At 41.2% G+C, this 27,850-nt stretch overlaps 1 protein-coding gene across 4 annotated transcripts in view; it reads right to left on the bottom strand.

The window, feature by feature from the left end:
- Positions 1-27,850, bottom strand: part of RELCH (RAB11 binding and LisH domain, coiled-coil and HEAT repeat containing) — a 106,030-nt gene that overhangs the window by 2,807 nt on the left and 75,373 nt on the right. For 2 of the 4 annotated variants that reach the window (XM_061590166.1, XM_061590149.1), the window contains exons 23-28: positions 21,365-21,447; positions 21,116-21,179; positions 19,645-19,783; positions 19,393-19,509; positions 10,326-10,414; positions 5,839-5,909 (exon numbers count right to left, since the gene is read on the bottom strand). In XM_061590166.1, coding sequence (XP_061446150.1) covers positions 5,839-5,909; positions 10,326-10,414; positions 19,393-19,509; positions 19,645-19,783; positions 21,116-21,179; positions 21,365-21,447 — 563 coding nt within the window. Of the gene's footprint in view, positions 1-5,838; positions 5,910-10,325; positions 10,415-11,077; positions 11,410-19,341; positions 19,510-19,644; positions 19,784-21,115; positions 21,180-21,364; positions 21,448-21,960; positions 22,044-27,850 lie in introns of those variants that run through there. The other 2 variants (XM_061590157.1, XM_061590176.1) reach the window with 2 other exon arrangements.

The following is a 27,850-nucleotide window of genomic DNA, read 5'->3' as shown; positions in this document are numbered from 1 at the left end:
ACAATTTTATGGGTCCTATAAGTAAGTTCAAAGATTGTTTCTCTTTGAAGATATCAGTTTAAAACCATTTCTATCAATGGCTTTGAAAATTCCGCCCAAGTGAGATTTTCTGCATCAGATGAAACCGCAGCCACCAACTAAATCTCCTCAAAGTTAACAAAGCTGGTAGCCCTCAATCTTAAGTTCACCCACAGCGTGCCCTCACATCCAGGCTAAGAGAAAAAGGAGGGCAGCCAGAACAAAGAAAAACACAGAAGATTATTAAAAATAAAAGCAAGTGGCTTGAAGGGTAAATATACTTTGAATTTTTGTTTCTATTCCAGATACGATTTATTATACAGCAACAAGAATGGCTGTATACTATCACCTGCATGGATTTTTCACTTTCTGCAGTGTTAAATTGAAAATACTCCCCATGCCATTCTGCTGCTTTCTATAAGCTCATTTCAAAACAAAACCTTACAAAATTTACACATCCTGAACTCAGAAATGCTTGCTTAACAACCCTCTAAGTTTTCATGGCAATACACAAAACACTCAAGAGAGAATCCAGAGTTCAAAGTGTAAAACAAGAGAAAAAAAATCCAGACCCCTGTTGGACTTTTTTTTGTCAGTGCTCTCATTATTTGTTGAAATTAATTAAAAAATCAGCCATGTTCCCAGAGTACCTGTAATCCTATTACCGACCTTGCTCCATACTCTGACCTTCATATTCTGTAGTTTAAAAGTTTAAAAAATGCCTAGCTGATTTTTAATTAATTTAAGAAAGTTAACACTGAAGTCTATTATAGCGTCGGGCATGCTCAGTAAGAACCAACTGTCAGTGTTCTAAAAGCCAGACTCACAGCTGTTTGGCTTGGCTAATCAGGGAGCCACACCCACACCAGACCTTTATTTCACTTTAGACAATCATGGGTTCCCCCCAAAGAATCCTCAGAAGTGTAGTTTGTGAAGGGTGCTGAGAGTTGTCAGGAGACTCCTATTCCCCTGACAGAGCTCCAGTGGCCAGAGGGGTTTAACAGTCAGCCCCTCTCTCTGTAAGAGGAATAGGGCCCCTCCTAGCAACTCTCAGCACCCTTCACAAATTGCACTTCCCAGGATTCTTTGGGGGAAGCCATGACTGTCTAAAGTGAAATAAAGGTCTGGTGTGGATGAGGCCAGGGACAGCTTTGGTTTAAATTTGGGTGGGAGACTACATGTGCCTGCTGCAGAATAAAAAGGTGGAAAAACTCTGAAGAAGAATGATACTGTTCACAATGTTTTAGTTTTGGAAAGGAAAGGGGCTTTCCTTCTGCCCAGTGCCCACCCACCCAATCTCCTCCCCTCCCCCTTCCTCCTTCCTCCCCCAGGTCAGTTTCACCTTTCCTAACCATGATTGTACAGGAGTAAATCCCATTGAACTTAAAAAGCAAGCAAATGGTCAAACCTGCCCTGTCCTCCTCTTTGCCCCTTCCCTCTCCCTTTCTTCACTTCTCTCTTCCCCTCCTCTTCCAATTCCCTTCCTTTCCCTCCCTTCTTCCCTCTCTCCTGTCCCCCCCTGTGGTCAGTTTTACCTATTCTAAGCATGAATGCACAGGAATAAATCCCACTGAACTAAATAAGCATGCAAATGATCAGACCCGCCTTTCCCCTCCCTCTCTCTCCTCCTTCCTTCCCCTCTCTTCTCCCTTCCTCCTCCCCTCCCCTTTTCCTTCTTCCTCCTCCCCTGCCCACTTGAGCGCTCCCTCCCTTCCTCTGCTCCTCCTCCCCCATGGTCAGTTTCACCTATCCGAAGCATGATTGCACAGGAGTAAATCCCAGTGAACTCAATAAGCATGCAAATGATCAAACCTGCCCCCTCCTCCCATCTGCCCCTCCTCCTCCCTTTCCCATTCCCCCGTGGTTAGTTTCACCTATCCTAACCATGATTGCAGGGGAGTAAATCCCACTGAACTCAATAAACATGCAAATGATCAACCCATTCTCAGCAAACTTACACAGGATCCCGTTTCTTATCTCCAGGATTAAAAAGCAGGGAAATTCACTAATAGATAAAAAAACCTTGCAGTTTAAGAACACACCTATAGCCGAACAGATCCATCAAATTTTTAAAAGCAAGGAAATTGGGCAGCTATAGTGAATGCACCAGGGGAACAGCAAACCTGACCTCCTTTCTGAGATATTGTACTGTCCTACAGATTTTTAAAAATGCAAACTCAATATGAGTTTGTCTTTCAAAGTCCAATGTACTTCCTGTGTAGCTTGGAAGAATTTGGTAACATGTGCCTCTGAGCATATGGTGAGTGGTGGCAGTACCTGCAATCAGCCCAAAGAACAGAAAGAAGACATGTGCTGGTCTTGTTTTAGCAAGGAGGAAGCAACAATATTAACACAGTTGATATAGTTCAGATAGTCACTTTAAATATGTTTGATTTTATTTATTTATTTATTTATTAAATTTATTAGTCACCCAACTGGCTGGTTGTCCAGCCACTCTGGGCGACGCACAACATAAAAACAAAACTTTGCAAAGCCACTCTGGGCAACGCACAACATAAAAACTTTGCAACTGTAGTGAAGTTTTCTATAGTAAATTGTTTTATTTTGCTTCTGTTTCTGTGAATGTGTGAAGTACAGCAACACTTTGCAAAATTTACACTAAACAAACTCCAAAAACAATTGTGGAATAATGGCACTAACTATTCTACTGAATAGTCTCCAATGGACATGAGGAGTGTCTCAGTTTGCACAAGATAAAACAGTAGAAAATGAAATATATTCTAGCAAATTTCTAGGTGTGCTCTATGTTTTTAATTGACCATGTCCATCTTTCCTTAAGTGGAGTGGTTTAAGCATTGCAGGCTGAAAATGCATCATGGACAGGGCAAGTTTTTTTTCCCCAACAGCTAGATTCATTGCTTAACTAGCAACATATTATTATCAGTCTGATTTTACATCAAACTGCAGTTTCCGATTCAACTGTTAATGCACCCAAAACAGAAATAGAACATAACCTCCAGTTTGAAACACAATGACCAATAAAAAGGCTTTGAAATTAATAACAATGAATCTGACACATGATTTCTAGGATGGATGACAGATATATAATTTTCTAGCTTAGATTCTCTGTAGAAACAGTAGTAACACAGGAAAGAAGCAAAGTAAGAAGAACAGCAACTAACATACAAAAATGTAATTCTCCATCTTTGGAGATGGCAGGTGTTGCCACCACTCATCATATGCTCAGAGCCACATGTGACCAAATTCTTCCAAGCTACACAGAAAGTGGATTGGACTGTGAGAGACCAACCGAAATTGTGTTTGCATTTTTATAAATGTGTAGCGCAGTGCAGTATCTCAGAGAGGAGTTCAGATCTCCTGCTCCCCTGGTGCATTCACTATAGCTGCCCAATTTCCTTGCTTTTTAAAGTTCGATAGAAATATCTGTTGGCTATAGGTATGTTCTTAAACCACAAGTTTTTTTCGCCTATTAGTGAATAAGAACTTGGGTAAGGGGAAAAACAAAACGCTTGCTTTCACGTATTAAATATCCGTTTTGCTAGAGGTAGTTTAAATTTAAATTGGACCGTTTAATTTTCTTTCCAGCCACCTGGATTTTAAGTGTCATGATCCAATTTATATAACAATGGCAAAGCAATTTGAAACTTAATTTATTTGGTTTATCACAAAAAAAATTCCAATCCAAAAATAATCTCTGTGTGGAAATTCATTTACATATACAGATCTTCACTGGATGCTCCAGCTATAGCAAGTCAGTTGTTGCCCAGTATCATAACTGCAGATTTCCCCCAATTCTTTGCCTTTGCATCTTCACGGAATGCAATAGGATACTGCAGTGTGGCAGTGGGGGGATGAAGAGCAGTTGTGGGGAGCAGACTCAGTTCCCTCTTATCAGAATAGATCAGTGAGGATAGGTTTAAACTGAAGCCCCTCATAGAGTCTCTCTATCAGGAGGGAGTAGGAAAGAGAGAGAGAATGCACATAGAAGATGCACTGAGCTTTCTTTCTTACTTAACAGGAGGGTGATAGGACCAGACATAGTGAGAATATGTGTACTCTTCCTCTACTCCTGGCCCAACCTAAGTACAGTTCAGGGCTGTTTCAGTCCCAGCTTTGGAGCAGGCATGCAGCCCTTTACAGCACCTGGTATTTTCTGGATCAGAACTACAAGTTTTAAGAAAAAGATATTCTGAAGCTATTGTATATATCATTTAAAAACCTATCCAGCATAAAGTGTTTTAATGCTACTTAAATTTTAAAAATATGCTTAATTCTGTGACTCTTCTGGAAAGAGGTCTCAAAATAATCAAAAGTCCCTGAAACATCACACAAAATGTTATGACTGAATGAATAAGAACTGCAATGGTGAGTGCTTCCTTTTCATGCAACCTGATTTTATGCAGATTTACTCAGAAGTTAAGTCCCAGTAAGTTCAGTGGATCTCTCTCAAGTATGTTGCATAGCGCTGCAATTACAACTACTAGTTTGAGTATTGCTGTACCCTAGAGAAAGAAGTTAGCTGGCAGGTGAAACATGCCAAACATTTTGTGTCTGGATGGACAGGAAGCAGTAAACAAATACAAAAATGTATTTGAGAGTCATAGTTCTTTAAATTTCCTTTCATGATCTTCTGCACTAAATTACACCACTTGTTTAGTTTACACAGTACAATTAAGATCAATTCAAGTTCTGAAGGGAAGAAATGGGAATCACTGTAGCACTCTTGCAATCGCTGGCAGCAGAGTTTTCATTTTTTATTTCTACTGAGATTTTACTACAACAATATTTTATTTCTTAACATTTATTAGGTTACTCACAACCAGGTTTTTCTGGTTATCCTGAACATAATGACAGCTGCCACAAGAAGTATGAAGGATGAGCCATCCTTCCCACTTTGTTAAAATAACTCCACCTAGGAGCAGCATCTTAGAATGTTGCCTAAGTGGTCAATGAATTTTGGCTTAGTTTATTAAATAAATTGATTACTTGTATAACCATTTACATGAAACCCACTTCCTCAAGTCTCGTAGGCAACTCAGTGTTTGCCCTAGTACTAAGGTTTTGAAGAAGATACAAACAGTCCTCAGTACTGTTGTCTTCTTCCAATATACCAATGGAAAGGGAGAGAAAGCATCCTTCCCTTCCTGTACCCACAGCCCTTCATGGAAAAAAGACTAGTTTTTCATTCCCTCCCATTGGAATTTTCCAGGAGGCAGAAGTGGCAGGGTGCTGTGAAAGGATGGAAGCCACCTGTCCTTTCTTCCCTGTTCTCTGCAGAGGAAATATATAGTTTCATCCCCATTATGAGTTCAGCTTTAGCAAGTGCCAGCTTTATCTTATAGTCTCCTGCAAGAAAAAACTACTGGAGAGTAAAAAACCCCCACTACTCCTTTTCTCCATGCCAGGCAGAGAATAAAAGATGCATCCTTCTTCTCTTCTCTTTAACTTCTGCAAGAGGCAGCAAGGCACAGCTGGCACTTTCTGCAAAAGCATCAACTCAAAAGCAAAACCACTTTTTCTTTCCTCTTCTTTTTTAGGAGAGGGTGTTTTTTGGGGGAAAAAAATGAGTTGGGCTTTTGCCAAAAGTGCCAACAGCATCTTCCTGCTGCCTCCTCCAAAAACCAAAACAAGAAGATAAAGATATTACCCCTTGTTTTCTCCATGGAGAAGAAAGGAGGTCTGGCTTTCCTCCATTCCCATTGGGCTTTTGTAGAAAGTAACAGAGAACTGCTGTTGGTACTTTATTTATTTATAAATGAATGAACAAACTAATGAAAACCTGCCCAGGCAAGCTGATATTTTGTCTGCGCAATGAAGGCTGAAAAATCAATGCCTTACCCTTGTGGTTCTTGGACACTCCTATTTTCTACTTTCTGTTCACACTCCTTTATCATGGAGCTTAAAATGACCTAAGACAAAGGAAAGGACAATGTTTCAATGCAAAAACAAATGGTTTTAAACTCATTTCTGGGTTATGTTCTCCAAATGAAGCAAGAACTAAGTGGTAAAATTATATTTATATCACATTTTCAGTAATACTTGAAGACTATAATGTTCACAGTTACATCAGTTAAAGTTAACCAACATTGAAACAATGGTTGAAGATACACTTTTTACTTCAAGATCATAGCTAGTGAGATTTAATTGTGATGTACTATTCTATCTAGTAACATCTGGTATAGCACAGTGGGGAGGAGAGCCTGGTTGGGAGTTGGGAGTCCAGAGTCTGTGAGTTCAAGTCCCTGCTCGTGTCTCCTGGGTGTAAAGGGCCAGCTTAAGATCACCCCTACAGTGAGTGGCTCAGGGGTTACATGCCCTGCCACCTGTGCAGCCGTGGGCAAGCTGCAGAGTCCCAAGGAGCCCAGTTGCCCCCCAGCTGGCAGCTGCAGACAAGGAATTTTATTTATTTATTTGTTTAATTTAATTTATATACCGCCCTAAGCCCAAAGGCTCTCTGGGCGGTGTACAAAAAGATAAGGGGCTGGCTAGTGCAGCTGTGGCAAGCTGAGCAGGCCCTAGCCAGTTGGGGAGGACTAGCCTCAGAGAGAGGCAATGGTAAACCCCCTCTGAATACCGCTTACCCTGAAAACCCTATTCATAGGGTCGCCATAAGTCGGGATCGACTTGAAGGCAGTCCATTTCCATTTCATTCTACGTAGATATTTTGTGTCGGGTGAAGTGGCGGTGGGTGGTTTTGTCTTTTAAATTGGGAAGCAGAACTTCTGCTTAAAGGTCCAGTACTAGAAATTCTGGATAAACTTTAGTGTGTATATAGAGTGTATATCTGTACATTAATATTGCCTAGAGCTTGCTCATGTAGTAGTTGAAAGGGATTAAGGTGCATGCTATGGAGTTAGTGGGTCAGTCTGAGGCTAGTATGTTCAACAGGAATGAATCTACGTCCAATGCACTCTGGATTTGCAGCATATCTAAATGAACACAGAAGCATAAAGTCAGGAATTTGACAGGAGTAGCTCTCCACTGCAGATAAAATGTAGCAATGTCCACAACTTTCTATGCATTTCAACCTCATTCAGTTTCTTTTAACTAGATAACTGGAATGTGGGACATCATTTTCAAAGTGACAGCCCACTAATGACTTGTCCCTACATGCATGTACACTCCCAATTTCTAGACTCTTAATTGGATGTATGAATAGAAATATACTGCATCTAAGATGAAGTGCACATTCTATATAAAAAGAGTATAGGCATATTTTTTAACTGTTTTAATTACGTGTTTTAAAATTGTAACCTACCCTGGGGCCTCTGGGTGAAGGGCGGGTAATAAATGCTAACTCCAGCTCCAACAATGGCACATACTGTGCCAACCTTGCTAAAGTAAAGCAAGAGTGGGTCTTATCAGTGCCTGAGTGGAAGTCCAATGTATGCTCTCTTGCAGGTTTTATGTTGTTGCTGTTATGTGCCTTCAAGTCGATTACGACTTACGGTGACCCTATGAATCAGTGACCTCCAAGAGCATCTGTCGTGAACCGCCCTGTTCAGATCTTGTAAGTTCAGGTCTGTGGCTTCCTTTATGGAATCAATCCATCTCTTGTTTGGCCTTCCTCTTTTTCTACTCACTTCTGTTTTTCTCAGCATTATTGTCTTTTCTAGCGAATCAGGTCTTCTCATGATGTGTCCAAAGTATGATAACCTCAGTTTCATCATTTTGGCTTCTAGTGACAGTTCTGGTTTAATGTGTCCTAACACCCAATTATTTGTCTTTTTTGCAGTCCATGGTATGTGCAAATCTCTCCTCCAACACCACATTTCAAATGTTGATTTTTCTCTTATCTGCTGTTTTCACTGTCCAACTTTCATATACATACAGAGATTGGGAATACCATGGTCTGAATGATCCTGACTTTAGTGTTCAGTGATACATCTTTGCATTTGAGGACCTTTTCTAGTTCTCTCATAGCTGCCCTCCCCAGTCCTAGCCTTCTTCTGATTTCTTGACTATTGTCTCCATTTTGGTTAATGATTGTGCCGAGGTATTGATAATCCTTGACAAGTTCAATGTCCTCCTTGTCAACTTTAAAGTTATATATATCTTCTGTTGTCATTACTTTAGTCTTCTTGACGTTCAGCTGTAGTCCTGCTTTTGTTCTGTCCTCTTTAACTTTCATCAGTATTCATTTCAAATCATTACTGGTTTCTGCTAGTAGTATGGTATTATCTGCATATTTTAAATTATAGATATTTCTCCCTCCAATTCTCACACCTCCTTCATCTTGGTCCAATCCTGCTTTCCGTATGATATGCTTGCGTATAGATTAAACAAATAGGTGATAAAATACACCTGTCTCACACCCTTTCCTACTGGTAACCGATAGGTTTCTCCATACTTACAATAGCCTCTTGTCCAGACTGTAGGTTGCTCATCAGGACAATCAGATGCTGTGACACCCCCATTTCTTTTAAAGCATTCCATAGTTTTTCATGATCTACATAGTCAAAGGCTTTGCTGTAATCTATAAAGCACAGGGTGATTTTCTTCTGAAATTCCTTGCTCCGTTCCATTATCCACCGTATGTTTGCGACATGATCTCTGGTGCCTCTTCCCTTTCTAAATCCAGCTTGGACGTCTGGCATTTCTCGCTCCATATATGGTAAGAGCCTTTCTTGTAGAATCTTGAGCATTACTTTACTTGCATAGGATATTAAGGCAATGGTTTGATAATTACTGCATTCCTTGGGATCCCCTTTCTTTGGAATTGGGATATATATTGAACGCTTCCAGTCTGTGGGCCATTGTTTAGTTTTCCATATGTAAAAATTTTATCCATGACATTTTATCATTAACACAAGCAAGTCAACCAGCTTTGTTTATCACTAGAATTCCAGAAAATACGTATGTAGAAGCTGTATCAGCTACAAAACCCAGTGCATTCACAGCTGCTTCACACATTCCAAAACTGCAGCAAAATAGGAAGTTCTAGCAATTTTTCATACTGTAGAGCTCACTGATTTATTGGAATGTGGAGCTCACAGAACTCACTATGAGGGAGAACTATGGATGACTCATGCTTCCTCTTTTGTTGCCTCTTTACAAAGTGTAAGCTATGCCTCAAATTTGGAACCAGGTTATAGCCCGAGATGAAACTACTTGTATTATTTATTTTTAAAAAATACAATTTTTACCAAGCTTCAAGGGATTTACTGAAATCATTTATCCCACTTTTCTTCCCTTTAGGATTTGATCCTGGCTTCTTAACTGACATTAAGCCAGAATTCCCCGGTTTGGAAACAACAGGGGAGTATGGCTTAACAGAAGCCAGACACAAAGCTATGAAGTGGCATTCAAGGAAGAGCTAAGGAAGGAGTGCTTGGCTGATGAAGTCTTGGATGGTCATCTAAACTAGACCATTGTGACATTACTAGCAGCAGTACAAAGTGCCTGTACACTTTTTTCTTGGCCATCACTTTGCACCTAGTAACTCCACAATCATACACCTTTCTTCTTTCAACGAGATAGTAATTGAATATGCTTATAAATTACAGCAATTCCAATTTTGTCTTTGATCTATTGAAATTGTGCTACGACAACTGCCTGATGGGTGTGCTACGTTCAAATTTCTTCTCCACTTCTTGTGGCATTCTGTTTTCCAGGATAACATGAGTGGTATGTGTTTGGTTGTTGCCATGGAGCAGAAAGAGACCGTTTGCTGATGACGAGATATGTTTTCCTTTCTTGTAGATGTGGCATATAGATTGTGCCCTCACTGTTTTGCTGTGCAGACAGCTTTCATTTTTGCATCATGCCCTTGTGCTCTTTACCAATGCAACTGTTCAACTCTGGCATCAAGTTTGCTATGTCATGACCAGTACAACTCACAATGTGGGCTACACATGACTGGGTTGCACTAAAAGATGTAGTAAGTGTTCAATGTGTGGCATACATCATTGTTTCATGTGCCTCTATGGTACAATTACTGAATGCCCTAGAACAGGGATATGGGACCCATTTAAAAGCTGGAAACAATGTTGCCAACTTTGATGGGAAACATCTTTGAACATCTGTATGCATATTCTCTCTCTTCCCTGCCCCCAAACCAACACATAGAGCATGCCTATTTTCATTTATCCTTTCACCATCAATACCAAGTCTGTCTATACCCAAAGAAGTTCTGTGTGCAGGGCCAATATATTCAGGACCATGATGGTAGCCACTGATGAACAGGAGGAGATATCAACATGCTCAGGGGAACCCAAAGCTCTGAGAACTACATACTTGTAATGTTGACTATTTAACGCTGAATGATGAATCACTATATTTATTTTGTCATCTAAATTCCAAAAATGGCAGCTTCAGTTACTCACCTCATGTTCTGGTGAGAGAGATTCCATGTCATTTCGTAAACACCTGAGTCCCGGTAAAAAGTGATTGACCATTAATTCCTCTGAAATAACTAGAAGATAAGCAGTTAAGGTCTGATAAAAAATGATTGGCTGGCCAACCTTCCTCAAGTTAAAATTGGAAGATAATGTGCAAAAATCACATTACTTTATAACAGACACGTTTTCTCTTCAAAGGAGAACTCTCAATGCCACTGTACTGTCTCCTTGGGGACAATGCAAAGAAGGACTGAAGATAGTTACTGAGAAATGCAATGCATTTGTAACTTATTAAATTTATATCCTGCCTTTCCTTCTAAAGGAGCCTAGAGCAGCAAATAACAAGTGATAAAAACGATATGAACATCTTAAGAACAATTCCAATACAGATGGAGACTGGAAAAGATCTCTGCTTAAAGGGCTGTTGGAAGAGAAAGGCCTTGCTGAAAAGATAGCAAAACTGTGAAGTTAAAATCTACCTTAACAAAAACACAGTGCTCCAAACAAAGTTAAGGTACAAACATAAAATACATAAAATGATATCAAAAATTTAATACGTATGTAAACATTCAGTATAAAATCTCTATAAGTGTTCTCATATAATAATAAAGATGACCAGTAACCTAAAAAAAAAAAAATCAGTGCCCATACACAATGAAATACAAAACATATGATATAATCAAGACAATATCAATGTGAAGATAAAGGGCAACTTGTAAACAGTGGCCAATACACATAAATCAATGCCCATATGTAATTAATTGCAAAATGTATAGCATAGCCAAACGCGTTTCGACAATTAGTCTTCTTCAGTGGCTTTCATTATGAGTATACACTACAAAGGGCAAAAAATATAATTAAGAACATTAACTACTAATGGTGAATGCCTCCGAGTAAAGAATGGACCATTGGTCTCACCTGAAGAGTGATTTTCCTATGAGGACGGACATCACAACGGGTTTCAGCTCCACCTATCGTGCGAAGGCAAGAATGTCTTTGAAGTCAAGACTAGGGGCGTCAGGCCCCTCCCACTCTCCAGTTCATTCGCAGCGAGTCTCAGGATAAAGATCTAAAAATACAATAAGAAGGCCAAGCGGCCTGGCAGCAGGAAAATAACACAATAGTACCATGCATAGTAACATGACTGCAACATAGCTGTATAACAGAACTAGAAGTCTTGACTTCACTCTTGAATTTAAATATAATAGCATAACAGTAATATATAACGCATTAGAAAATATATAGTCATCCTCCAACTGGGAGGGTCGTGATGTCCGTCCTCATAGGAAAATCACCCTTCAGGTGAGACCAATGGTCCATTTTCCCTATGAGTCCGGCCATCACAACGGGATGTACCACAGCAGCCCATACAGGGAGGGACCACCCACGTGTTAATCCTCATTAAGAACCTGTTGCAACACTCGTCTGCCAAAGGATGCGTCAGCAGAGGCATAGCGATCAATTTTATAATGCCTTATAAATGAGTGTGGGGTAGACCAGACTGCGGCCCTACAAATATCGGCAACAGGAGCATTAGTGGCAAAAGCAGCCGAAGTGGCAGCTGACCTGGTAGAATGAGCCGTTATACTAGCTGGAACTGACAGCTTCAGAGACTCATATGCTAAAGTAATACATGCCCTTAACCAACGGGATAAAGTAGGATTGGAAACTTTATGCCCCATAGACCATGGATGAAAGGATACAAACAGAGACTCTGTTCGTCGAATCTCTTGGGTCCTGGACAGGTAGGTCTTGAGAGCCCTCCGGACATCTAACGAATGCAAAGCCTTTTCAAGAGGATGGGTAGGATTCGGGCAAAAGGAAGGCAACACAATGTCCTGGTTGCAATGAAAAACTGAATCGACCTTGGGACGAAAGGAAGGGTCAGTCTTCAGCACAACAGAGTCCTTATGGAAGACGCAGAGGTGTCGAGCAGAAGACAATGCGCCCAACTCCGAAACGCGTCTGGCAGATGTGATTGCGATCAGAAACAGGACCTTGAAGGACAGTATACGTAGGGGCACAGTCCTGATGGGTTCAAATGGAGGGCGTTGCAAAGCCTGCAGAACTTTCGGCAAACTCCATGAGGGGAACCGATGGACAACAGCCGGAGAGCATAGGGCGACTCCCCTCAAAAAACGTTTGATGAACGGATGTGAGGAAATATGATCTCCAGGAGAGGACACTGAGAGAATGGATGACAGAGTCGACGCATGTCGACGTAGAGTGTTGGGTCGAAGTCCCATCATAAAGCCACTATGGAGAAATTGGAGCACCTGATGCACATTGGCCTGGGAAGGATCGTGGTGGTGGGACTGACACCACTTGGAGAAAGCCACCCAGGTATGTTGACAAATGCGAGTGGTAGATGGTCTTCTCGAGGCCAAAATAATATCAATCACAGCGTCAGACAGTCCAGCTGACCTCAAATGTTTCCGTTCAAACGCCACGCTGTTAGATTGAGCCAAGTAGGGTCCTGGTGCAGTACTGGACCCTGGGATAGGAGGTCTGGCGTTACTGGAAGTGTCCAAGGATCCATCATTGACATTGCCAGAAGATCTGAGAACCACGGTCGGCGTGGCCAAAATGGTGCTATCAGAACCAGCTGTGCCCTTTCGGTTCGCGCCTTCCTCAAGGTTTTGGCTAACAATGGTATGGGAGGAAAGGCGTACAATAGACCGTCTGGCCACGGTGTTGTCAGAGCATCCACTGCTTCTGCTGTTGAGTCCAGGTATCGGGCAAAGTACCTTGGAAGCTGGCAATTGTGACTGGAAGCAAACAGGTCGACTGAGAAGGCGCCGAACCGACACTGGAGACGATGGAAAATGGCTGGATGAAGTTTCCATTCTCCCGGAAAGACCTGTTGTCTGCTGAGCCAGTCTGCTGTCACATTCCAAATCCCTCTGAGGTGCTCTGCTTTCAGGGATTGTAGATGTTGTTCTGCCCAGACAAAGATGAGGGAGGCTAAGTCCTGCAGAGGATGAGACCTGGTGCCCCCCTGTCTGTTCAAATGTGATTTTACACACGTGTTGTCTGTTCGAATGAGCACATGATGCAAAGGGAACAGAGACTGAAAATGACATAGAGCTAAGTGGACAGCCTTTAGTTCCAGCCAGTTGATGCTTTGAGATTGCTCTGCGTTGGACCAAACCCCTTGAACGTACTGGGAGTTGCAGTGGGCTCCCCAACCTATGAGGCTGGCGTCTGTGGTTACGACGGTTCTGCGGGGTTCTCTGAACGACGTGCCCTTGGAGAGGTGTTGAACCTTGGTCCACCAGCGGAAAGAGAGGCGCAGAGCGGGGCTCAAACGAACTTTGCGATGGTTGGAGCTGGCAATGTCTTTTTGAAAAGGCAACGGAGTCCACTGAAGGGGCCGAGTGTGGGCTCGAGCCCAGGGCACAATGTGGATTGTGGAGATAAACATCCCGAGCGCTCTGGCGAGAAGCATGACGTCTGCGGATGTTTGTTGCATCAGGGACCTTGCGATGCTTGTGATGGCAGTGATGCGATCTGGAGCCAGGAAGACCATTGCCTGCAGGGTGTCCAACATTGCCCCAAGATGTAGTAGGCGTTGGGTTGGTTGGAGATGGCTTTTGTCGAAGTTGACAAGCCAGCCGTAGGTCTGCAAAACATTGAGGGTGATCATTATGATGCTGAGCCAGCTCTTCAGACTTGGACCGTATTAGCAGATCATCTAAATATGGGTAGATATGAACCCCTTGGGTCTGAAGGTAAGCCACTAGGATGAGTAGCACCTTGGTAAACACTCTTGGAGCAGAGGAGAGGCCAAATGGCATCGCTCTGTATTGAAAGTGTTGGTGGCCAAAAGCAAACCGAAGAAACTTTCTGTGTGCTATGCAAATGGGCACATGGAGATACACTTCCTTAAGGTCGATAGAAGCCAGGAAGTCTCCTTCATGCAGACTCTCGGTAATGGAATGGAGAGATACCATTTTGAACCTGCGATATGTTACAAAACGGTTGACAAACTTAAGGTCCAATACCGCCCTCCAAGATAAATCTCGTTTTGGCACAGCAAATAGGAGGGAGTACACCCCTTCCGACCTCTCAGTTGTGGGAACTGGCTCTATCGCCGCTATGTCCAGGAGGTGATGTATAGCTGTCTGCATGATGTTGTGCCTGGCTGGTGCCCTTGGGCAAGGAGACGGATGGAATCTGTCTGAAGGGGTTGCCCAGAACTCTATGGTATAGCCATAAGTGAAAAGGTTCCTGATCCAGGAGACCGTAGTAAGACACAGCCATCGATCTCCAAAATTAAGTAATCTGCCACCTATGGGGAGGGCGTTAATACTACTTGAGTAGGCGGGGGCCTCCCTTATATGAGGATGATGAATTGCCCCTGCGCCCTTGGTACTGACCTCTGCCCTGGAAGCGTCGGTTCCAGGAGCCCCTGAATGCGTTGGGGTCATAGGGTCTGAAGTCGCGGCCTCGTCCTCCTGGCCGCGTTCCTCGAAAGGACTGGTTAGAACGAAAGGAGAGAAATCGCCTGAAGGGCCTGTGGTCGATGTTCTTGATTGTGGCCAGAACCGGTTTGTGGGCGTCTTTTGGATCAACCAGAACTGCCTTTAGAGCTTCCTCGCCGAAGAGTAGAGATCCGGAGTAAGGAGCCTTGGACAGGTTCAGTCTGGCCGCTGAATCAGCTTGCCAGTGGCGAAGCCAGAGGGTGCGACGAGCGACTATTTGAGTCGTCATGGCTCGTGCCCCTAGTTGAGTGGCATCCAAAGTGGCATCGGCCACAAAAGCTGCTGTCTTACGTAATTTCGATAGTGCTCTTCTGAAGGCGACAGGATCAGGGTTAGCATCCTCTAGAAGGTCATCCATCCACATCATAGAGGCTCTGGAGAAGATGGAGGCTGAAGCGGAGGCACGCATGGCTAGGGCAGTGGCCTCGTGATTCTTGCGGAGGGCGAAGTCTATTCGTCGCTCAGTAGTATCTTTTAGGTGGGATTCCCCTTCCCTGGGCAAAAGAGATCTTGAAACGAGGCGAGCGATTGGTTCATCTATGCCAGGGACATCTAACTTGGTGGCAAAGTCTGGGGCTAGGGCGTAAAGTCTGTCAGCCAGGTTCTTGAAGTGTCGAGCTTTGAGTGGATGAACCCATTCTTCGGAGGCTAATTTGGCAATTGGGTCCGGCACCGGGATGTAGTGTCCAGTAGGTGCAGGGGATTTGAGGACCTTGGCCCCTTTGATAGCTGGGGCGGACGAAGTTGAAGGCGCAGTCTGGAGACCAAGGGTATGAAGTACCCTACGTGCTAGCGGCTGATAGTCTGAGATATTAAACAAGCGATACGATGTATCCTCCTCATGATCTGAATAGTCGCTCCAGTCGTCTCCTTCAACATGGTCAGTGAAAGTTGACTCCTCCGCATACGAGGCTTCGTCCGTACATCTGCCTCTGGCTACATCAAAGGGATCTGGTGAACAGGAAGGATGAGCTTCATGGCACGCACGTTGGTCCATGTTGAGTGGAGGTATGGCAGGAACTTGTGGTAGTGACTGCATTTGGGTGAAAAATGCCAGCATGGCTTGAAGTTGGGAGAGGAAATCAGGAGACAGCTGCAGACCAGATGTGGCAGATGTGTGTGCCTGATGAACTATTGGAACAGATGTTTGAGGCGGTAAACCAGAGGTAGGTTCGTTAGGCGAACAGTGAGCGGGAAAGCCAACAAACTCTTCCTCGTCAGAGGCAGCAGCAGGGGAATGGAAAATATCACTTATGTGTGTCTGTGCTGTGGTGGTGATTGGCACAGAGACATAACGAGGGCGCTTTGATTTACTATGGCTGGAAAGATGTTTTGTCTTAGCCAGTGCTTTGGCATGTCTGGTCTTAGACGTGTTAGGATGTTGTGGCTTGGCTGATTGTGGCATGTCTGGCTGATCTGGCACCATGTGTGTTGATGGTGACATGCCTGGCTGTTCTGCCATCTTATATTAACTTGGGTGCAGTACACTGCCACGGAGGGGGCAGGATGTAAAGACCCGAACTGGCACAGCGTACTACCACGGAGGGGGTAGAATACACTGGCAGATGGCGAGGTGCACTGCCACAGAGGGGGCAGAATGCACTGAGATATCAGCGTTAATATAACATAGGCTGTTTTAGAGTAGGCACACTCAGATTAGCGCTGTAGGCTGGGTTTCAGGCTTGTTCACGGCCCCAGAGGGGGCAGGATATACAATATAAATCAGGTTTAGTACAAGTCAGCCACTGATATAAAGCTCCAGCCTTGATAATATAATCCAGCCACTAGGATTAAAGCTCCAGCCTTGATAATACAGTCCAGCCCACTAGGATTGGAGCTCCAGCCTTGATAATATAATTCAGCCACTAGGATTACAGCCACAGTAAAAGTGTGTGTAAATCAGCCCTGTGTAAGTTTGTCAGCAGCACATATACACAAACATACGGATAGATAGCCTGCAGGGGAGGTATCCGATGGTTAATAAGGGTAACAAAAAAGGCGGGAAATTTGAAGTCAAAAAATGGCGCCCGGAAAAAAAAGAGCGGGAAAAAAAATGGCGGAGAGGGAAGAAGCAATGGCGGCGTTGGAAGCGAACTGGGGGAAGGGCTGCCCAGCACAGTCCCGTAGGAGGAACCGCGGGGCCGAAAACCGCACTAGCGGCTCTAAAAAATCCCCTGGCAGTAAGGGAAAAGTGGCAGCCGCCGCAGCGAGAGCCGCCGTCGCCGTTTGCAGAGCCCTTTGCAGTGGGAATTAAAGCCACGTAGCGAGGGTGATCTGAGGAAAAAGGTATGCTGGGGTAACAGCGGGAGCCGCAGCTGCAAGCTCCCGCTGGGATCGGAAGAGCCGCAGCCGCGGCAACAGAGCCGGGGGGGGAGGCTCAAAAACGATCAAAACCAAGATAACCGCAGCCGCGGTCACTGAGGGAACTCCCAGGCAACGGATACAATAGAGCCGGGGGGGGTGCTCGAAAACTGCCAAAAACAAAGAGAACCGCAGCCGCGGTCTCAGAGGAACCCCCAGTCAAGGAAAGAAAATAACTTGAAAAGAATAGCTCGGGAGAGAACGAAGAGAGCCGCAGCCGCGGTCTCTGAGGGGACCCTCAGTAAGCTAAACACAAAACAGAAAAAGGATCTGAAGACAAATACACAAAGAAATACGAGACTTAGCTAAATGCTACGTGTAATTCCAATCTTGTTCGTACGAAGGCAAGAATGAACTGGGGAGTGGGAGGGGCCTGACGCCCCTAGTCTTGACTTCAAAGACATTCTTGCCTTCGCACGATAGGTGGAGCTGAAACCCGTTGTGATGGCCGGACTCAGGGAAAATGTTATACAACTGTTAAAACAGATGCCATAAATCCACTTATTTTTGTGTATTATGTTCTAAGATATGAACGTGGGGTGTTCATTAACTCAATTATTCTGCAGGGAAGTAATTATAAATTAAATTACAGACTAATACAATAGAAATTTTAACAATAGTGAGTGAAATAATTTAATATGAAAAAAACATATATACATACATACCATTTCCTTCTGTCAATCAATTATAAACAATATATATTGATAATTTTACGAACGTAACATATCCTAGGGATGTTATTGTATTTGATCAGGAAAGTCATTATAGGAGGGTAACCCTGCAGACGTAACACAGCTGTAGGAACTACTTCTCCAGGCACTCGGTCCATGCCATATCTCAGCTGAATTAGCTCAACTATTTTGTATTAACCCTTAATGGGTTACCGGAGACACTTCACCATAAGAATACTGTAGACCACCTATATGCCAATAAACTGTCAAAATAGCTATAGATTAACATGCAAAAATTCCAAAATGCAGATCACACATATGCTTAGCAAAGAATTACTGATACAGGAACTCAAAATACTTCTTGGGTTCAGTAAAAATAGTTTCTATTAAAAAAGGGTGGGGGTCCACAAATGTTGGCCAGCCTTTGCAGCTAGCCAAAATTTGTGCTTGTGACATGCCTGTCCAACCTCCAAAAGGAAAGGGAAGGCCTTTTTTATGTGTGTAAGACCCATTACTTATGGGCCAGGAGCCCCATGCCCTGAACTAGTAAGTGGAAGCGTTAATATTTATGTTGCACTGAGCCCTTGAGCAGTTCAGAAAGTGTGCTTCTAAGTGTCTCCACTTCTCCTGAAGGACAGGGGCCCTCCCTGATGCTGTCCTTGCCAGTTTAAAAGATGCAATTGTTGGTGGCAAGCTGGTGAGTGCATCTGTGGACTCTTGAGAAAGAGTTCTACTTGTTAACATTTGTTTTTAATATTATTGAAATCTGATAACTATATCTCACTTCAGTCAATGCCAAAACTTCTATTTTGTGAATTTCTTGCAATAATGCACTGAGCCCAGGTCACTCTAAGAAAGCAAACTAAGTTTCTTTGGTTTGGCTTTTAAGATTGAAGTCACCAGTATGACGTTTTAACATGAATTAGATGTCTTTCAAAACAGTGGCTTAAACATACATTTAAGACATTATACATCATTTAATGACAGTATCTATGTTGGCCAGAGTGCATAGCCTTTTCAGAACAGTGATAACATAAAAATAATTTTCTAGCTGCCTGTTGCAGATAATTTTTTGAAAAATATTCAGTTTCTGCTATGGCTCAGGAAAATAACAGTTTTTAAGTAGGGTGGTGAGGGGCAGGTGTACTATCTCAAATGTAGTATCAAAACTGGAAAGATTTCTTAAAATACAAGTCTGACATGTTAAGAAATCACAAGTAATGTAGGGTGGCATTAACATTTTGGAATTCTTCATATCAACACGACCTTTCTCTAAGATACTTATAACTCAATCCATGAGTATCTACTCAGAAGTAAACCCCAATAAATTAAACGGGACGCTCCCAGGTTGTGTATGCTCAGGATTGCAGTCTTAGTTCCATATCCCCCCAAGCACTACAAAATGATCTACATGTTTTACATGAAGTCTAAACGTCATTAATAAGTATCATTAAACAAAAAACAAACTGTGAAATGTAAACATACTTTGGGATAACTGGCATAAATAACTTGTTGCGATATTCAAAACAAGGATACAGCAACAGGAGAGTGCACTATAGGCTTCAAAGAGATGAGTAGCAATATCCAATCTTTTTGAATCTGCAGACTGTTGGTTATTGACCAAGGCGAGTTTATGCAAATGTGGAATAACAACTGGAAAAATAAAATTTTGGTAAGAAATTTATAATCAATACTTCCACTTTCTTAGAGGCTTGCAAGATTGAGCTACAATAGTTGGGAAACTACAAGAAAATCGAAACAGGTTTGTTTTTCAACATTACAACTTACATTCATCGCGAAATCTCGGCTCGGCATTTGGCCCCACTCTTCCAAAGGTTTTTATGATTTCGGTGTGTAAAGAATGTTGGTCCTGATATTGGGGATCTTCCAGAAAAGAGGCCAACTGCATTTTAACTCTTTCCAACAGCTTAAGAAGAAATGTAATAGAAGTTTGAATACTTTCATGTAAAAAATAAGCAAAAATAAATAAAGCATAACTAGAAAAAATGCTATTTATAACATCTGTATATTACATCAGTTCCTCCTCCCCCCACTGCAGGGTTTACGTTTGAAATCAGTATTTTGATCCCATAATCAACCCCTTCAAATAGATACCTACTCCAAATTTGTGTTCATTTGAAAATCCATCCTGACTGATGCCTCAAGTGTTTTTTCTCACCCAAATAAGACATTGAAACACATCACATTCCCATTATAAAAGTGAATGTATTAATGAGTAATTTGTTTTTTAAATTTAACTGTAGACTAGTAATTCTAATCTACTCTGTTACTACTTATTCAGCATCTGAATACAAGTATGAGTCAGTACACAATCTTTAGTTGCATTTCCTCAATTATTTTTCTTTAGAAAATCATGAACAGGCTAAAACTATAAAAATGCAAACTCTGCAGATTTTTACCACTACAAACTCAGCTTCGTTAATTAGCTTGCAAAGTTTCAATAACTGAAACGTATATAGCATGGTATCCACTGAAGTGCTTCCACTAACACAAAGATTTCTACTTGTGCAATGGAATTTCCCCATACTCTCTCCATCCCCCCCGCCCCCAATTTTCTGGAAGGTTGGGAGAAACCACAAAAAGATTCTAGGGGCACACAGGGAGAAGGGAAGTTCCACTAAGCAGCCAAAACATCTTGCACTCGTGGAAGCACTTCAACGGATACTGCTCAATATCTCTCGTTCATATCTTTTACCCTGAAGTTGCAGCAGAATGATGTTTGAAATGTCTTGTTATACAAAATGTTGATTTTTTTTAACACTTAATACCCTGATTAGTATCAATTTGGACCTAGATGCTTCCATTGTGCTCCAGCATGTCAAAATGAAATGGGAAGAGCTTTCTGGGACATTTAGACTTATGTAACCCTGCCTGTACCATGCTCATTGATTTGCAGACCACTAGGTCCATGATCCAAAGTTGCCTGTCCATTCTTATTTTGGCCTAATCAAGGCATGGGACTTTTAATAAATGGTGCCTGTTAGCTCATTTTCCTGTCCCTCCCTATCCCATTTTTCTTTTGTGTTCATGCAAGCCTGCAGCCAGGGACTGTTTTATTTATTTTTCTTTTCTCAGTTGCCCACTATGACAGACTTTGAGAGACCCCTATCTACCCTTCTAAGATGCAACTATTTACTCTTTCATTAACAGGTTAAAAAGTTTTAACAACTCTCCTTTACATAGTTCAGTGACTGTTACCTATGAATAGCTATCCTAATACAATATGCAGGTATCCTACCTCTCTCTGAGTGACTGTTTCCATGATAGTACCAAAAGCGGGAATTGTGGCTATTCTTACGGAGCTAAGAGAAAACATAACAGAAATTCCTTCAGCCTTAACTTTAAAACAGATTTCAATTAAAAATAATGACATTTAAAAGTTAGTATTTTAAGACATATTAGTTTCTACCAATGAAAAAATACAGACCAGGAAAAACTCTCAAAGGAAAACGTAAGAGAGACAAACAGGTCACAGTAAGAAACTCACAATTCAGGATCACTGGACAAGGTAACAAGGGCCGGAGCAACCCGCTTGTCAATTAAGGCTTCACTCATGCCTCGAAGAGTCAGCTGTAAACCAGTCAACATGCAATAAGAATGATTTTAAACTGGAAGGATAACTAAGTTAGCTGTGACTGAGGATGGGCAGGCAGACTCACTGGCCTTTCTAAGTTTAGTCACCCACACAGGGCACTAATACCATTAAGGACTCTGCTCATGCTGCAGCATTTACTGGCAATAATGTGTTAGTGAGAGTAGCATCCCTCTTCAGCATGGAAGAAACAAACATCAATAAGATGGCACTTGGTACATGTTCAAGCACTGGGAAGTGCTACAGGAAAGAATGGCAAGTTTTCAAGTTGCATTATTTATTTATTTTCTAATTATTGTAATAATTTCACCAGTCAAAATAAATCATACTGTATTTTAAATGTAGACTTTTTTTTTTAAAAAAAAGAGCAGGTTAAATGCCCATAGTTTTTATTCGGTTTTATTGTCATTCGATTTCAAAACACATCCTGGTTTATTTCTTGACCTGTCAGAAGAGGGACACTAGTTGTATAAGACAGTCAGGAAACTTACATTTCAGGGTCACTGGAGAGAGTAATGAGAGCAGGAACAACTCTCTGAGCTACCAAAGTTTCATGTACCCCCTTCACCAACAGCTGAGTGGGTAGAGCAGAAGGGTATCACAGGTGATGCACGGAAAGAGTGAGCACAGTATCATGGGAAGAACAGCACAACCAAGAGGAAGAAAACACAAAAAGCAAACCAAAATTAGAAGCAAATACCACTATGCTAAAAGTGCCTTTTTAATATATTTATAGATGTGCAGAAGGCATGAAGAAAGTGCAAGTGGCCCAAGCAGGCAGCACAAACTAGACAAACTGTGGAGCTGTTAAAAATACCAAACAGACCTCTGACAGCATTCTGACCATTAGTACTGCAATTTTAAGGGATTTCTTAAGAGAAACCCCATTATTATCTTTTGTTATTCTACCCAAGGATGACAGCCAGTGTGGTGTAGTGATTACAGTGTTGGACTATGACCTGGGAGACCAGGGTTCGAATCCCCACACAGCCATGAAGCTCACTGAGTGACCTTGGGCCGGTCACTGCCTCTCAGCCTCAGAGGAAGACAATGGTAAATCACCTCTGAATACCGCTTACCATGAAAACTCTATTCACAGGATTGCCCTAAGTCGGAAGCAACTTGAAGGCCCACTCGGGGATATGCAAGTTTGGTAGCTGAGTTTTTCTCAAATGCAGATTTTTTGGGGGGTGGAGGTGGGGGAGAAGTTGAGGGAAGTCGCATTCAGTGACAGTTTATGTAACTGAATGTTATGTAACCAAGCGGTATAAAAGGAACGGTCAAGCAGTGATAGTAAACACACCAGTGAAATCCAAACAACACACTGAGAATGTGATATTTACTACCACTAGAAGTCTTTAACAATTTAATTGCAGCAGTGGTTTCTAAACCTTCCCTTCAAAGGAAACTCAACATTTTCCCAAAAGCAAAGATGATATAACATGACCCAGAAGTGATCGACCCATTCCTCCCTGGACCAAACAGTTCTCTTCACATTGTTTTATATCCCACTCTGCAACTGTATTGGAACTATTTTTAATTGTTTTAGGGTTCAATCCAAATTGCATTTACGCAGGGCTGAGAGGAGTTGGATGCTGCTGATCTCCAGCTGAGCTGGCTGGGTGCTGGCTCAGCCGGGCTACTTCAGTGTAAGTCCCTCGACCGGCCTAAGTCATGAAAAAGGGGCATACCAGGGTCGTGTCAGGGGAGGTCCCAAATGCCATATCCAACTCAATTCAGGTTCCAATTCAGGCAAAAGTTATGCCAGGAAAAAGGTTAGTCTAAGAAAATTAATACAATAGAAGTCAATGGAGAGGGCTTACTCCCTGGTAGAGGTATTTGGGAGCGCAGGCTTTTACATGCTGGTCACTGCACATAACTCCTGGCTGAGCTGGTGTTCAGCCAACCCAGAGGCTCCTGAACAGCAATCAGATGTGGTGGAACTTTATGCCTGCTTCTCTTGTGCTGGAAGCACTTATGCTGGCTTCCCGAGTTGGATTGTTTTCAAATGTTTTTATATTTTTCTTGTTTATAGTTTAATTGTTTTGTTTGTTTTATAGTTGTATATTTTGTTGCTGTAAACCACCTTATGCTAAAGGACAGGTAAGAAATCTCATTAATTTATTAATTAATATTGCTGGCATCCTAAAAATCATTCACTGATATATATCAGTCATTGGGATACTGCTGCAGTAAAATGACAACAATCTCACAAATTCCAAACTGAAACTATTAATCTATTTAATACTTAAATAAAAATATTCCTATGGTTACTATGGAATATTTAGTTATTGGGCATGCTAATGGGCTTCCCATAATTAAGTCTCCAGGAAAAAGACAGCCAATTTGATTTGAAGCAGCTTTCTTTAGAAGCTAAATAGAAAATTGCCTTGTTGAAGTATTGCTGCAATCCTTCTATGATCATGCAACATATATTCTCTGGATAACAAGGATATCAAGATCCATTTAGTTTTAAAATTTAGGGTTCTTTAAAAACCCATCATGGCTTTTGATGCATTAGCAAACATCTCTCTCAACAAAAAAGTCTGAGATTCACATAGGAAAAAAAGGTGTAACATAGATATCATCATAATTTGAGAACCAGAATCTTCATTGATTTTAAGGTACAGTGGAAAGGCTTATTGACAGAAAGCCAAAATGTTTACTTGCTCTTGCTTGGTTTAAACCAGGGGTGGGCTGACTTCAGTCTTGCATAGTGTCAGACATGCCTACACTCAAGCATCCCTGCAAACCACTGATGTGTGTTCAACTTGTAAAGCTAGAGTGCACTGTCAGGATCCCTAACTGTTAAAAGTGTAATTAATTTGTGTCTAATGATCTTGAGTATGTACTCTTGCTTAAGAACATACGTAGTGTCTTGCTAGATCAGATCAAGGTCTATCATCCAGCATTCTTGGCAAGAATCCAAGCAACTAGCGGGCATCATGTGGTCCGCCACAGGACCACTACCTACTTTCTGCTCACCCATGGTTTCAACTGATGGACTATTGTAGAGATCCAAGTTCATATTTCTACTGTGCATGGGCAGTGTTCAAACCAGGACAAGATGTGGATCAACAAGGAATGCTCAAGATTTATACAGTTTAATATAAGCCGTTAACATACATACACACACACAAAAAGAGCAAAAAAGGGGAAAGCCAGAAAAAATACTGCACAGTTCATAGTACCCTCAGAGGACACCTTTCACTTGCATTTCCTCAACATCTTACTAATCCTTCATGTGTTTGTATATGTGTGTGTGTTGTGTTATGTGCCTTCTTCCTTTTATTTCATCTTGGTCAGTCAGTGTATTCCCCTGTTCATTATTCAACATCCCTACTCTTGGTTTAAATTTTCCTTTAATTTCTCTAATATTTTGGAATAAAGCTCTTGTTCTACCCTTTCTTTATTATCCTCTTCTATTTCTATACAATAGTTGTTGTAATAGTCCTCTTTGTCCCTATATACTAGTCGCTGTATTATTGCATTTAGGGTTCTGACTGTGTTTCTATCTCCTCTTGCTTTTGCTTCCCTTCTCTCTTTAACCATTTTAAGAGTTCGTCTGTCATCCATTGAGATCTTTCTCTCCTTTTAGCTAAAGGTATTGTCTTTTTATATTCTTCCCTGATAATGTCTCTTGCTTCACTCCATAGTTCTTCTGGTTCTCTATCAACTAAATTTAAAGCCTAATTCTGTTCCTTATTTGATCTTTATATTCTTCTGGGATGTTATTTAAATTGTATCTTGGTGCTATGATTGTTTTGTTGTTGTTCTTTAGCTTTACTCTGATTTTCAATTATTGCAAGTTTGTGATCTGTACCGCAGTCTGCTCATGATCTTGTTTTCACAGAAAACATGGAACTTCCCCATCTTCTGTTACCAATTATATAATCTTTTTTTTTTCAATAATTTTTTTTATTCAGATTTTCATAAAACATACAAGACAAAATCATAAAACATTCAAAGACAAAAAACAAAATCAAAAATAGTTAAACAAAAAGAAAAAAAGAAAAAAAAAACAAAAATAAAAAATAAAGAGTAAAATATTGACTTCCCATTTGTCAAAGATCAAATCAGTTATAAGTCTATAATATATAACAATCCTGTCTCTTAAGTCATATTATAAAATCACTTTCCTCCAGTAGTTATCTTACTTAATCATCAAATCTCATAAACATTACTTTATTCTTTCCACAAAAAGTCAAAGAGAGGTTTCAATTCTTTAAGAAATATATCTATCAATTTTTTTTTCCAGATAAGCATATCGATTAATCCATCTCATTACTAATTATGATAATCTTATTGTCATAACCATAGTCAAAATAAACATTTCAATTAATCCATCACATCAGAATCTGTTAGGTTCAATAATTTCAGTAGCCATTGTTCTATTATCTCTATTAGTTCCATTTTCCATCTTCCATCTTCAGTAGTCTTGTTAAGTCCAGTAATTTCAATATCCAATCTTCCATTATCAGTATTCCATAATAATCTTGCTGTCAAAGCCATAGTCATATAGTAAGAGTCTGATGGGGATTACCTCTATCCCAAATATTTTCTTGCCATCCATTCTGAATAGGTTGCTGAAATACTGCTGTAAAATCATATCTCTGTTCTTTTTTTCAAAATACACTGGGTCATCTCTTAAAAGTTTTTCCATTGTCACATGGCTGCAGTTAATTCCATAGATTTTCTCTATATTGGGCTCCATCACATCATTCCAGTCCAGAAGATTATCCATGCCATTGATAACTTTATCTCTAGAATCTTCATTCATTTCTTCAGAGATAACATTGAGTTCCAAACAATAGATTTTATTTCTAAAGTCCATAGACTCCAAATCTTGTTCCTGTTCCACGTTGGTTCCAATCTCCGGGATCTCCTCTCTCACAGGGACCCCTATTCCAGTCTCCAGGGTCACCTCTCTCACAGGGACCCCTGTTCCAATCTCCGGGGTCTCCTCTCTCACAGGGACCCCTTCCAGGGTCACCTCTCTCACAGGGACCCTTATATCTTTAATCTCCTGCTTCATTTTACTCAATTCAATTTTCATTATCTCAATCTCATCCATTATTTTCTGAAACATAGTTATTTCCAGATTTTCAGCCACTTTCTTAATTGCCATTTTAAAAGAAAAATATAGGAAAACCACTTCTTATTTCAGCAACAATTGGGTTAATACTCCAAACTTGGTGACATCACAGTATAAACAGAGCAGACAGCCTTATCTCTCCAATAGTTAAATAAACAAAATGCAGTTCCCAGGATCGAAACAATTAATGGCAATCGTCAAGAAACAGATTCGTCAAAATAAAATAGACCAAAAAGAGAGTAGTCTCAAAACAGTATAATATTTTTCAAAATAAAAATCTGGAATAGAAATCCCTCTTCTGTGTATATCTTTAGAATGCAAATCCAGGACAGCTTTTTGCAACAAAAACAGAGATAAGCTATTAATTAGTGCGTAGCAGAGAGAAGTTATGGCTCCCCAGTGAGATGTCAAAAACTGATCAATCTGGCAAATCTCTTTTAAACAGCAACAATTTAAGTCAAGTAAAAGAAAAATATAGAAAGAAGGGTGCTTGCCTGTTAGTGCGTTCTCTCTTAGAAGATAAGGTGAACGTTCGCTTTATCAGATAGAGCTTGCTGTTAAAAATCCGTCCCACCTTCGTCGGCTGGACCTCGTCCCATAAATTAATGAGATCTGGTCGTCCCAACAAAAATAGGCTTTGAGGTTAATCTCTTCGTTTCTCCCTACCCGGGAGAAGTTTAATCAGTCAAAAAAAAAAGAAAAAACTGACTGATATATCTGAATAAGCTTCTTTTGAGGCAGGAGCCCGTCTCAAAAGCAGGCACAGGCTAAGTCACCCTTCCCGGAAGTCTTACCAATTATATAATCAATTTGATTCCATTTGGGGATGTCCACGTGTACAGTCGTCTTTCCGGTTGCTCAAAAAAATGTTTGCTAGAAACCGATTATTGGCTTCACAGAATTCAGTAAGTCTTTAAGTTCCATTTCCCCACAATTCCTAATTCTTCTCTGTTCCCTACTTTTGTATTCCAGTCCCCCTGATTATCAGCACATTTTGTTTTGGTGTGTGATCAATTTCTTCCTGTACTTCTGCATAAAATCTCTCCAATTCCTCTTCTTCTGCGTTTGCCGTTGGAGCATAGACTTGGATAATGGTTATGTTAATAGGTTTCCCGTTGAGTCTCATTGATATCATTCGCTCCTAATTGCTTTTGCTACATCACGTCTCACTATTAAAGTAACCCCATTTCTTCTTAATTTCTCATTTCCTGCATAAAATATTTTGTAGTTGCCTAACTGAAAATGTCCCATTTCCGTCCATTTTAATTCACTCACGCCAAGTATTG

This window comes from Rhineura floridana, chromosome 1 (assembly GCF_030035675.1).
Source record: "Rhineura floridana isolate rRhiFlo1 chromosome 1, rRhiFlo1.hap2, whole genome shotgun sequence".
In the NCBI taxonomy this organism is placed as follows: domain Eukaryota; kingdom Metazoa; phylum Chordata; class Lepidosauria; order Squamata; family Rhineuridae; genus Rhineura; species Rhineura floridana.
This window is presented reverse-complemented; position numbering and strand designations above follow the sequence as displayed.